This window comes from Anopheles coluzzii, chromosome X, assembly GCF_943734685.1.
Source record: "Anopheles coluzzii chromosome X, AcolN3, whole genome shotgun sequence".
Taxonomy (NCBI): domain Eukaryota; kingdom Metazoa; phylum Arthropoda; class Insecta; order Diptera; family Culicidae; genus Anopheles; species Anopheles coluzzii.
In genome coordinates, this window is record NC_064669.1 from 24965986 (window position 1) to 24978700 (window position 12715).

The 12715-nt window shown below is 38.2% G+C and overlaps 1 protein-coding gene and 1 long non-coding RNA gene across 5 annotated transcripts; one reads left to right on the forward strand and one right to left on the reverse strand.

The window, feature by feature from the left end:
- The first annotated feature begins 3074 nt into the window (after nucleotides 1-3074).
- Nucleotides 3075-8542, forward strand: LOC120952276 (uncharacterized). 3 transcript variants are annotated; one of them, XR_007452065.1, is made up of 8 exons: nucleotides 3075-3904; nucleotides 3995-4179; nucleotides 4252-4645; nucleotides 4721-5028; nucleotides 5099-6421; nucleotides 6489-6557; nucleotides 7928-7996; nucleotides 8109-8542. XR_007452065.1 is itself a non-coding variant. In XM_049606649.1 (8 exons), exons 2-7 carry the CDS (start codon nucleotides 4020-4022, stop codon nucleotides 6517-6519), a joined length of 1104 nt encoding a protein of 367 aa, XP_049462606.1. In that variant the 5' UTR covers nucleotides 3081-3904; nucleotides 3995-4019; the 3' UTR covers nucleotides 6520-6557; nucleotides 7928-8542. The 3 variants fall into 3 exon arrangements, 2 of the variants coding, with proteins under 2 accessions (XP_049462606.1, XP_049462611.1); XM_049606649.1 differs by having other exon boundaries at nucleotides 3081-3904; nucleotides 5099-5274; nucleotides 6387-6421; nucleotides 7928-8542; XM_049606654.1 differs by lacking the exon at nucleotides 6489-6557 and having other exon boundaries at nucleotides 3081-3904; nucleotides 5099-5274.
- Nucleotides 8543-9045: 503 nt separating this feature from the next.
- LOC120950908 (uncharacterized) lies at nucleotides 9046-10146 on the reverse strand. Of its 2 annotated transcripts, XR_007452124.1 has the most exons (3): nucleotides 9463-10141; nucleotides 9265-9355; nucleotides 9046-9198 (listed from the first exon to the last, which is right to left on the reverse strand). It is a non-coding gene; the product is annotated as an uncharacterized LOC120950908 (long non-coding RNA). The 2 variants fall into 2 exon arrangements; XR_007452123.1 differs by having other exon boundaries at nucleotides 9046-9355; nucleotides 9463-10146.
- Nucleotides 10147-12715: the final 2569 nt, after the last annotated feature.

The window sequence follows — 12715 nt, forward strand, 5'->3', positions numbered from 1 at the left end:
ACGTGCAACAACCGATGCAAAGTAGAAATTGTCAACACGGTAGTTTTTACAATAGAGATAGATTAACACGCTGCGATGAAAGTAGATGTAATAATTTACGGGTAGATAAGGGTAATTTCCAACCTCAACACAACAGTACCACTTATTATACTAACACTTCAAGAAACTTTTCTCAACCTAAACAATTCACTTCATATGGCTCCTCATATAATCAACACTCATCACAACACATAAACTACCCAAATAATCAATCCTCCTTCCAACGTAACCAACATCAAAGTAGTTATTTGCAACAACCACAACGTAGTCAATATCAAAACCATAACACCCAACAAATACCAAAACATAACCCATATCACAACGATAAAATACAGCAACAGTTATGCCAGAACCAACAGCAAAAAAACTAAATATTGGAACATTAGATATTGCTACTAAAACCTCTAGTGTTCCCATAGAAAAGAAAAATATTTTTCATATAAGCCATCCAGAGTCAAATCATAGTCAGGCAGAGCCAACAGATGGGGATTATTATGAAAACATTCAGGTTAGTTTCTCAAATGAAGGAAAACCAATGGCTAATATTTTATCCGAGCATCGTGAAAAAATCGAGCTAAAATATTTAATAGACTCTGGAGCTTGTTTCAATGTACTAAGCTGGGATGCAGCTAAAATATTAGGGGAATCGGCTATTAATTATACCGATAAAATAACGTTGTCAAGTTTCGATGGAAGTTGTGTTGAAACTATGGGTTCAATGTTAGTACGCTTGTACATTGGAAAATTTATATATTGTGAGAAATTTCACATAGTGGAAGTTCTTTTGGTACCGGGAATTATCGGATCGAACTTTTTAAGAAAATATGCAAGCAAGGTTGAAAGACATTTTCAAAACATTCTTTTAACAAAGCCGCACAACGAAGAAGAATGTAAAGATGGTAATTATTTAGAAGGGAATGATGAAAACGATAAGGAGGTATTCTTGGAGAAGATAAACTCAGAAGAGAATGCACATGAATGCCTCTCTTACTTGGAGGAAAAAGATGCAGATTGCGATTTACTAGGTAAGGGGAAAGAGGCAATAGGTGAAGCAAGATATAAAGAATTATTAAACAAAATTAATACCAACCATTTAGATTTGCATGAAAAAACATGCATCACAAAAATAATAATGGATTTTTCTGATACATTTTACTTGCCGGGAGATAAGCTCACATTCACTGAAGCAACTAAACATGAAATAGAAACTAGTTCAAATATACCAATTTACAAGAGACAATACAGATTCCCGGCTACAATAAATGCGATAATGGAAGAAGAAATTGAGGAAATGTTAGCACAAAATATAATACGACCAAGCAAAAGTCCGTGGAATTCACCTGTCATGTGTATCCCGAAAAAGACGGACGAAAATGAAAAAAAGAAATATCGTATTGTTGTAGATTTCAGGGCACTAAATCAAATAACTAAACCATTTATCTATCCTATACCTAGAATAGACGATATAATGGATAATATAGGCAAAAGTAATTTTATTTCCACTATCGATCTGAAGTCCGGTTTTTTTCAAATATTAATAGATCCTAAAGATGCTGCAAAGACAGCTTTCTCTACAACTAGAGGGCATTATGAATTTACACGAATGCCTATGGGACTAAAAAACAGCCCATCTACGTTCCAAAAGCTGATGAATACCGTCATATATGCTATACAGCCGGTAAAAGCATTTGTTTATTTAGATGACATTGTAGTTTTTGGTGAAACCATAGAAGAACACAATATCAATTTAATTAAAATTTTTAACGGTCTAAAGCATTACAACCTAAAAATAGAACCATCTAAATGCAAACTATTACATAAACAAATAAATTATCTGGGGCATACAATCAATTCAGAGGGAATTAAACCTACAAAATCTAATATTGATGCAATAGTAAATATGCCAGCACCAAAAACATTAAAACAACTCAGATCGTTTTTAGGTGCTATTAACTTTTACGGAAAATTCATTCCCAATGTTTCCGAGGTACGAAAGCCCTTGCACGAACTTTTAAAGAAAGATTCGAAATTTGCTTGGGATGAAAATTGCGATGAGGCTTTCCAAACACTTAAATTTTTTTTAATTTCTGAACCTATATTAGTACGACCAAATTACAATGATATGTTTATAATCACTACAGATGCCAGTGATTATGCACTTGGAGCAGTGCTTTCTAATGAAAAAACTAAAGAAAAACCTATTGCATATGCTAGTAGATCTCTTGTAGGGGCAGAGAAAAGATACCACCCTATCGAAAAAGAATTATTAGCGATTGTATGGGCAGTAGAACATTTTAAGCACTATGTATATGGTCAGAAATTTGTTATCTATTCTGATCATAGACCGCTTGTTTCTATTTGGCGCCTCAAAGAAAATTCTACGATATTAACAAGACTAAGACTTAGATTGCAAGGTTTAGAATGCGAAGTACGATACATGAAAGGAAGAGAAAATGTAGTCGCAGACCTTCTGTCTCGGCTTCCGGGTGTGGAAATGAAAGAGATAGAAGCTGAAAATCACACATTAGCTGTTGTAACGCGCCAGCAAATGAAAAACAATATAATTTGTGAAAACAATAAGCAACATAAAGCTACGGAAGAGACATGTGAGAATTTAGAGCAACAACACTGGGAGGATTTATTAAAAATAACTATCGATAACGATCCAAATGAGAACGAAATGAGAAGGAAAGAACGATTGAAGGATATGCAACAAGTTGATAAAACTAAATTTAAAAATTACCGGGCAATGAGAGAATAGAAGTAGATAGAAGTGAGATAGAAACAGTTTTGAAAGAATTTCACGACGCACCTTTAGGAGGACACGTAGGGGTACGTAGGATGAAAAAAAGAATAAAAGAACTGTTTTACTGGAAGGATATGAACGTCGATATAGAAAGATACGTTAAAACGTGTAGATCCTGTCAATGTAACAAAATTAGCCGGTACAACAAAATACCCATGCAAATAACAACCACTCCCGTCCGGCAAAATGAGTGTATTTTTTGAGTGATTTGAGTACCGTCCCCCGTTAGCAGTTACTCCCCGCTTGGCAAAGAGTAACTCATTTTGATGCCTCTCGCCACCCCTGGCCCTAGTGTTGAAAAAGTCATGCGACACACTCGCACTCCACCACCCCATCCCATGCCTAAACGCTCCCACCATCGAGGTGTTAACCAAAATTTCGCTGTGTGCATGAGATACAGCTCTCGCGCTCCCCCCACCCCCATTCCTGTACGCTCCCACAGTTGCCATGATTGCTGATTTTTGCTCTGAGCGTGAGACCCACACTCGCAATTTTCCATTCGCCACCAACATCCCGCTCAAGGCAGAAGCACTATGGACGGAAGACATTATGGACATTCAAGAGTAGGAAAATAACATAGTTTTATATACAAATATATGATTTATGAAATACTATAAATTGAATACTTAATTGAGGATTATTAAAATATGCATAATATTTCAAGCATAATGGTCTTTAGCTTGGTCATTTTATTGTGACAATTATTCGTTATAATATATTCTGCACGAAAAATTATGATATTTGATTCGAGCTCTCCCATAGTGACAGTTCCACATTGTTGTTCTTTCTCGCTCACACTTTGAGAGTTCAACATTTGACACTTCACAGGTACAAAAACAAAGTGAGCTGGCTTGGCTTGGCTTGGTTTGGCTTGGTTTGTTTTATCAAAGAAGCTGACGAAATTTAACTTGTTTTCGTGTATATTTTCAATATATTTAGCTGTGATTGTGGTATTTAAGTGTTAAATAAAGTTGTGCTGTGATTACTGTGTGCAAAACGTGTATGTGCCGGTGTAAAAGTGTTTGATTGCCGTGGACAGTGTTGTGAACCAGATCGCCGGTAAGTTTCCACACCAAAAGAAGCTTAGTTGAGAAAAGTGTCGTTCCTATTCATAATTGTGTTTGGTTTGTTAATATAACGGTGATATAGGAATTTATCGTGAAGCCGTGTAAAAATGGCATCAAAAAAAATGCGAATGGATGGCAGTCTTTCGAAAAAACGCCAACAGTATTTGGAGCAGTTGGAACGCGAATGGCAAGCGGAGCAGCACCAACCGAATCTTCCGGGTCCAAGCGGAGTAACGGCAGGACAGGAGCCGAATCTCATCATGAATGGTAAGCAAAGCAAAACATAGCTGCTAAAGTTGTTAAAGCTAACAAATGTGAACCGTGTACATATCTTAACAGTTGATGAATCTAACGCCGGAGCGGAGCTATGTGCGTCTGACGGCGATGGTGGCTATGGTGACATGGAACGGGAAGCCGAATTCGATTTACAGGAGGAAAATGATTGGCAGGAAGACGAGGAAGATGTGTACATGGAAAGAGACACAAACTACCAGTTTTTTGACAACATATCGTTGCAGGAAGGACTTCGTTATGTTGCCGTAACGAAAAATCTGTCCCGATCTACGGTCAACATGATTCTGGGTCTGTTGCGAAGAAAGCTGAAGCTCTGCCTTCCTGCTGACGCTCGAACCCTCTTAAAAACGTCCACCAAGGTCGGGATGGAAATCCAACCAATCTTGGGTGGGCAGTTTTGGTATCAGGGCATAGAGACCGTGATAAGAGAACATTTTGGGTGAGTGCACGTTTGCTAAAGTTTTATAAAGCTTATTAGATAATATAATTTGCAATATACTAATATCTTTTATAGGGAGATTATCCCGCATGTTGATCTTTTTTCTTTGCAGGTTTTCATCGATGGATTACCCCTTTACAAGAGTTCGGCAAGGCAGTTATGGCCGATTCTATTTAAGGTAGAGGAACTACCAGATGCACCGGTGATGCTTGCCGGTGTATTTTGTGGATTCACAAAACCGGATCACGTGGAAGGATTTTTGCGGCCTCTCGTTGATGAAGTAAACAAGCTTCAATCAAGCGGCTTGCGGTTCGGCGACAAGACGGTGGGCGTTAAACTTCACATATTTATCGCTGATTTACCCGCCCGCTGCTTTGCCAAAGGTAATTGTAGTAATAAATGTACTATAAAAAAGCAACGAACAAATTTTACAACCGTTTTTTCACATTTCAGCCACCATAAGCTACGTTGGCAAACACAGCTGTCATAAATGTACATGCGTGGGAGTACACGAAGGGAAAAAAGTCATTTTTGATGATGTGGATGCTGCATTGCGGACTGAGGAAAGCTTTAAAGGCAGGACGGATAAGGAACATCACAAAAGTTGGAAGTCACCTTTGGAAGATGTGGTGGGTTTTAACATTGTAGATCATATAATCATAGCAGAACGCATGCATCAATCAGATTTGGGCATTTCAAAAAAAATAGCTACAGGATTTGTTGAGCACAAATTTCCCAAATTCCCCAAATGGACAGAGGCACACATAGAAACAGTTTCAAATTTTTTAATAGCAACACAGCTTCCAGTAGAGTTCAATAGGAGATTGCGGCACGTTAAATTTATTAAATTTTGGAAGGCGACAGAGTTCCGTACATTTTTACATTACGTTAGTATTATTGTGTATAGAGATTTTATGTGGGAGGAGGCATTTAGTCATTATTTGCTTTATTTTTGTTCTATGACTATATTTTCCTCTAATCATCACAAACCTCTTTGGCCGCTTGCTAAAAGATTAATGTATATTTACGTAAAAAAATTTGCAGATTTTTATGGTAGAACTAATTTAACTACTAATGTACATGGCCTTATACATATTTATAATGATGTAGATAATTTTGGAGCGGTAGATGATATATCCGCATATGATTTTGAAAATCATTTACAGATTTTAAAAGGTAGTTGTAAGTCAGGCAACAGATGTATGGAACAGGTTATAACAAGATGCAAGGAATTTCAACATATAAAAAGAGCTAAAAACATTCCCGCTCCAACTTATCCGCAGTTGATGCCTAATGGTATTGGCTTGCAAGTTAGAGCCGACTTTAGCCTAAAAGCCAATTTTAGAAACCAATGGTTTCTTAGTGACACAAATTATATTTGCCAGTTTGTGGAAGCTAAGGAGACACATTCTTCTTTTGTTGTCGTTGGTATGCAGTATGAGTCTAAAGAGGAGATGTTCAAGCTTTCTGCAAAGGACCATATTTCAGAAATAGAATTATCGTCCACTAGTTTACACATTTACAAAGTAAAAAATAACACTCCTCGCCAACGGGTAGAACTACCGCATCAAAACATAAAATGTAAATTAGTGGCCATACATTTACCATCCCAATCCCTTTTCAGCAACTCAATTCTAACCACCATTCCATCCGATACAATAGGATTTTTTCCTCTCCTCCACACTTTTCCAAAAGCATAGTTGTATTTATTGATAATAATATGATTTTATTTTTATTTTAGAGAAGGTATTTGACTCCTAATTTTCTGTGGCTCGGGTAAGTTGCAGTATTATTTAAGGTTATTTTAACATGACTAATTTTATTTTTTGTTTCTATTTGGCAGATGGAGCATGGGTTGGACTACATTCGTATAATTAGAATCGTTTAGATTAGAATGCATGCAGTAGTTTATGTTAGTATTATTTTACTTGAATGTTTATTAGTAACTCATTTTTAAATAGCTATATCAAATGATGATGATTTACGTAGTTTGTAGTTAAAAAGGTTATGCATAGATTTGAGCTGCGCGCGCGTGAATGTGGGCTCTTCAAATAGATTTGATCACCCACTCGCTTTTTCATTCAATATGTTTTCGTTTCCTGCTCAAATCTATGCATGGGAAAGAGGTGGGCAATCTTCATCATCATTTGATATGTTACTTATTGTTTAGGAAGCTATAACACTAACAAAATAGTTTGTCTTGCCCATTTTAAATTCATATAAATAGAAACTAAAATAGTCACTACTGTTCAATGAATTCTAATAAGTTATAGTTAATTGTAGCTTTTTATCTTAGTGTAATTAAATTAGGCCGATCTCGTAGTACAGTCGTCAACACGTACGACTTAACAATATGCCCGTTATGGGTTAAAGCCCCAAATGGAGCGGGCCGCCATACGTAGCACTGACTATTTTGTTATAGAAACTGATAAGTCACTGAAACTCAAGCCCATTAGTGGTACAGGCAGGCCTTGATCGATAACGGTTGTTGGGCCAAAGAAGAAGAAGAGATAATCAAAGCATTTACTGATCTTCTTTCATAACATACAAACTTTTTTCTTCTTCTTCTTTGGCACAACAACCGCTGTCGGTCAAGGCCTGTACCCACTAGTGAAATGAGCTTGGCTTTCAGTGACTTATTGTTACCATAACAGGATAGTCAGTCCTACGTATGGGGGCACGGTCTATTCGGGACTTGAACCCATGACGGGTATGTAGTTACGTCGTACGAGTTGCCAGGCTAACTTTTTTACTCAAGTATTAATTCTTATTTGTTGTCTTTCCATTCATTTATTAAAAAATCCATTTTATTTCTCAATAGTTATATGATTATGCTTATTATAATTCTAACATATATTTACACCAAAAACATCACAGAAAAAAGTTCATCTCACAGTTCGATTGCTATCATCTTATTTAGGTATTTTTGTAGGCTTGTCCCAATTCATATAAAAGTTCACAGCACCATTGTCACTATTTATAGCTTATTAATTCAATTAAAATAGAATTCATTTATCTTTTATGCTTGAATCTAGCTGTATCTTTAACTAATCACATCACTTTTTTTGAGGTTTTGTAAATGTTTTGCGTGCCACTGTTTGTTTGGTGTTTTTTATGCCAGCATGGGACGTTGCATTTCTCAATTTTGTTTTTATATATTCATTAATTGTTATTGCATCGATAAGTTCACGTCCGTGGGAAGATACTTGTTGAAAAAGCCGCAAAACATTCACTTTATCACAAAAACTAATTTTTTGATTTTTTCTTCCTTCTCCACTCCAGTTGCAATTCATTAAAAACACCGGGCAAAACAAAATATACAACGCCTCATGAATCCGTTGTTTATAGAAGGTAACTACTATAACCTTATTTAAACTATTCTTCACTTCCTCAAAGTGAACTTCCGTCGACAGCTTTTCCTCGAATTTACGAAATTCTTCTTCTGATGATATTTTTGTTCCAGATCCTGAATCTGCGTTTGCAGCCGCTGCGCTTGAGGTCGGAGATGATGGGACGACGATATTATCTATAAGATAATCCAGTTGGCATTTTACTGTTCCAATTGCATTTGTCAGCTTCCAGATTTTTTTGTCGTGCTCCAGCATTCCTAATTGTATTTCATTCATCATTCCTAACACCTTGTCAATTTTTTCATTGAGTGAAGCCAGTGTTATCTCTGGATTTTCGCTAACCTGGTTTTCCATCGCTGATATGGCTATGGTTTAAAAATTAGTTGTTTTAAAATTCATTCGGCCACAAAGTCATTCTATCATTTTATTTACCTTTTTTTCACTTTTTTCTAGCTCCAAGCTCCAAGGCGTGCGAGAATAATTTTTTGCTCCAATCAGTCCAAAAAACGAAGACCAAATAAAATTTTCCATCGTCTTGAAACCCATACGTGCCAACCGTTCTAAGAATTTTTCGTTGACAATTGCGTGTGCTCGCGATGGGGCACAGCGGCACATGTGCACAGAAAGAAAGGAACACGGGGGGGGGGGGGAGGAGGAGGGGGGCGAGGGAGAAGAATGCAAAAGCACACGGGGCAAAATGAGATCCGCGAACCACACACACTCATACAACCACTCACGCGCTCACGCTGGGACACTCACGATGCTTGAAATAAAATGTTAACAAGCATCGATTTCAAGCATGCATGTCGCGCGACATTTTGCCAAGCGGGTCCCCGCTTGGCAAAATGTCGCGCGACATGCATGCTTGAAATCGATGCTTGTTAACATTTTATTTCAAGCATCGTGAGTGTCCCAGCGTGAGCGCTGAGCGCACCTCCCCTCATTCTCAATGCCGCGTTTTTGGTTAATCCTCGCTCCCACCCTTTCTTTCCTTCTCTCAACGGACCTACCATTCCCGCGAGCGTAGGCCGACCAAAAAATTCCAGGAAATTCCTACAGTAAGTGTGCAGTTTTTTATTCACAGTACTGTTTGGCAAAATATCAATTCTTGATGGTGCGCGCTAGGCGAACAAAACGTTAGCTGCTGCACCACCGATGGTGCGTGCTGTTGGAAGGAAAAACACTTGCTGTTTGATGCGTTTGCTTGAGGAATGAAAGATAAATCGAGCATTAGAATGGTGAACAAAACTAGTACTATTTAAAACTTACCGATCACGCAGATATTTTAAATTAAACGGCGACTCTGTATGCCCGATCCATCTGCTTTGATCTGTTATCAGGAGCTTTGGTAATGAAATAGCTAGGTGTGATGGAAAATAATAGAAAAATAAACAAACATTGAAAGCAGTACGATTGTTTGAACACAAACATCATTTGGAAGATTCTTCTTCTTATGCATGCACTTACCCGTAGATCATGTAACAAAACATACTACATTTACGTCTGCGTTGACATCTTTCACGATTAACTTAACCACTTTTCTATTATCATTTCATAATTTTCGCTGCCTCTTCCGGCACCGATCATTCCCATATGAAATTTGCATTCGTTCTGGCAATGAGTTTCGAACGATCAAAACACAGCGCGAGAGTGAAGAACACAAAGTAAATGGCACTATGTACAAGTGTTGATCATATGGTCAAAATAAAGTATAATGGAATTTATTTTGCTTCAAATGAATTGGTTTTATTCTGATTAAAAATTCAAATATTGTTATCAGTCTAGTTGTGAACGTTTAAAATTTTGATGAAGTGAATACATCATTACCAGATAAATGAAACGACAATCGACGCATTTTGACCATACCGAATTATGATCGTCTTTACACATAGTGTCATCTCTGGTGCTTCAGGATCTCACGCTCAGAGCAAAAATTCTCGCAAACTTCGCAACGGTGGGAGCGTTCAGCTGTGGAGGGCTGGAGGAGTGCGAGTGTGTGTCTCATGCACATAGCGAAATTTTGGTCAACACCTCGATGGTGGGAGCGTTTTTCCATGGGATGGGGTAGTGGAGTGCGAGTGTGTCGCATGATTCCTTTAAAACTAAGGCCAGGGGTAGCGAGAGGCATCAAAATGAGTTACTCTTTGCCAAGCGGGTCTTAGAGGAATGAGTTACACCCTAGAACGAGCCTTCCCCCTCACCCCACCCGGAACGCACGGTGCGCTCTGCAGTTCTCAATGTGTTGTGTTCTTTCCAATCATGCTACCAACACATCCAAAGATATTTGTTTCTTTCGTTTCTCGTTTTCTTTCATTCATTGCCACGATCGCAAATACGCACTTATTCTAACAACAAACACAAACACGGTCATTTTTGGTTACATTAAATACTTTATTGAAACATAAATTACACTTTCACAACACATTTAGAATCCTTCATACTCACGAATGGCGTCATACTGTAAAGTACCGGGTCGAGCCAGGCTGCGGGAAACTTGTCGACAATCTGCATTGCCTCTGTTCAGCAAATTCTTACCTGTCGATGCACGCACTGCATGTGCGTCTGTACACACTGTTCACTTCACACTTCATCAAAACACACCAGCGCACGAGACTTTGACGAAATGCGCACCAACGCACAAACACTGCGCGCGGGACTTAGAACGAAACGCGCACAACCATCTCCGGCAAAGCGTCGCGCTGTACTGGTTGTTTTGTACGCGTAGGAGGGGGGACATACGGAGCGATGGTTCGATGCTGTAGTGTAAGCGAGACAACACGATGTGACGAGCAGCTCCAAGTTGTTGAGCTCGCTGAAAGAAGACACACACATTCACAGACGGCTCGTCAAAGCACGGTATTTGTATTGGTGTTAGTGAAGCGCGCGTGTAAAACAGAATGCGAACTCTCATCGCAGCGCGTTTCTCCTTGCTTCCTCAAGCTTCCTCATACCCCTCGGCCTGAATAACTCAAAATTTGGGGTCTCATTGTTTGCGTGGACTTCAAATAACCCCTTTGATAAGCTATACATGGATATTGTCATTCTCCCGGAATCAGAAAAGGGTAACAAATACGGACTAGTGATTCAGGATGACTTAACAAGATATTTAATAGTTTTACCAATGGAAAATCAAGAGTCAACAACCGTAGCAAAAGCATTTGTCGAAGGAGTTATATGCTATGTTGGAGCTCCTTTGGAATTAGTAACCGACCAAGGGACAAACTTTATGAGCCAGGTTATGAAGGACACTTGCAAACTGTTGAAAATTAAAAAAATAAACACTTCGGCATATCATCCTCAAGCAAACCTCGTAGAACGAGCTAATAGAGAGTTAAAAATTTACTTAAGACAGTTTGTAGGGCAAAACTATAAAACATGGGACAGATATCTACCATACTTCGCATTTGAATATAATACTACAGTAAATACATCAACCGGATTTACCCCATATGAGCTAATCTATGGCAGGAAGGCAAGATTACCGACATCAATTTTTAACCAAAATAGTAATAAGCGAGTGTATAATGATTATTGCGAGGAACTGAAATTAGGATTAAACGAAATGCATATAATAGCGAAAACAAATCTAATCAAATCAAAAGAGATGAGGAAACAACAATATGATCAAGATGCGAAAGAATGGAAGCCTATGTGGGGAGAAAAAGTGTTGGTAAGAAATATCCCAACAGGTGCAGGACAGAAGCTACAAAGCCTGTGGAAAGGTCCGTATGAAGTAGTAGAGATTCCCAGCGACCAAACATGTGTCGTAAGAAATGGAAAAAGATTCGAAAAAGTTCACAATAATAGGTTAAAAAGATTCTATGAGTGATAAGTTTAGGATTTAGCTAGGTAAAAAAAAAAAACTCTGTGAATTCTCTTGAAATCCTTCATATCCCTATTATCTTTAAAATATTAATAAGTTCACTAGGTTTAGGTAGGTTAATTCATTAGGTTTAGGTACGCTTTTTCACTAGGTTTAGAAAGGTTTCATCGCTAATTTTAGGTAGGCTCTTTCACTAGGTTTAGATTGTAGGTAGCTTTAAGTACGCGTAGGTTAAGATTACTTTTATAACGTTATTTGAAAAAAAAAACACACACACATACACCACATTATGCCACTGTAAGCCACTAACAGTTACATTCCATTTTAGCAACTGCTTGGTTTTGATCTCGGAGGGGTTTGATAGGCGATCCGGAAGCCTCGCGCTCAACGTATCGTATGCGTAGGCGGAATGATTGTGTGAAGAAGAAGATGATCGATCATTTGTAAACGTTGATCGAAGAGAGCGATGATTGAGAGAGATGAGAGGTGAAGTTACATGTATTGTACACCAGGATACGGTAGGAGTATGGCTAAAAAACTCAACGGAAAAAAGGTTAGAATGGGTCACAAAGAAAAATAGATTTCCAAATTACGTACTATTTCCGCGCACACACACAGAGTATAACCCAACGGAACGACGATATTAACGAACGATGATGATATGACAATGAAGAAGGGATAGCGATCGCTGAGCGATAATCATGAATCGATGACGATGTGTAGGGAGCCGAATGGTATGTGGATCAGCACAGCAGAACACCGTACAGCTAAAAGTCGGTGATAGAGAATGTTATTAGAAGGATTATGAAAGCAATATGATAACCATGAAAAACTACTTAGTTAAGACACTTCGGCGAAGTTAAAGGTAGTTTCGGTATTGCTGCACGAAAGGATGTT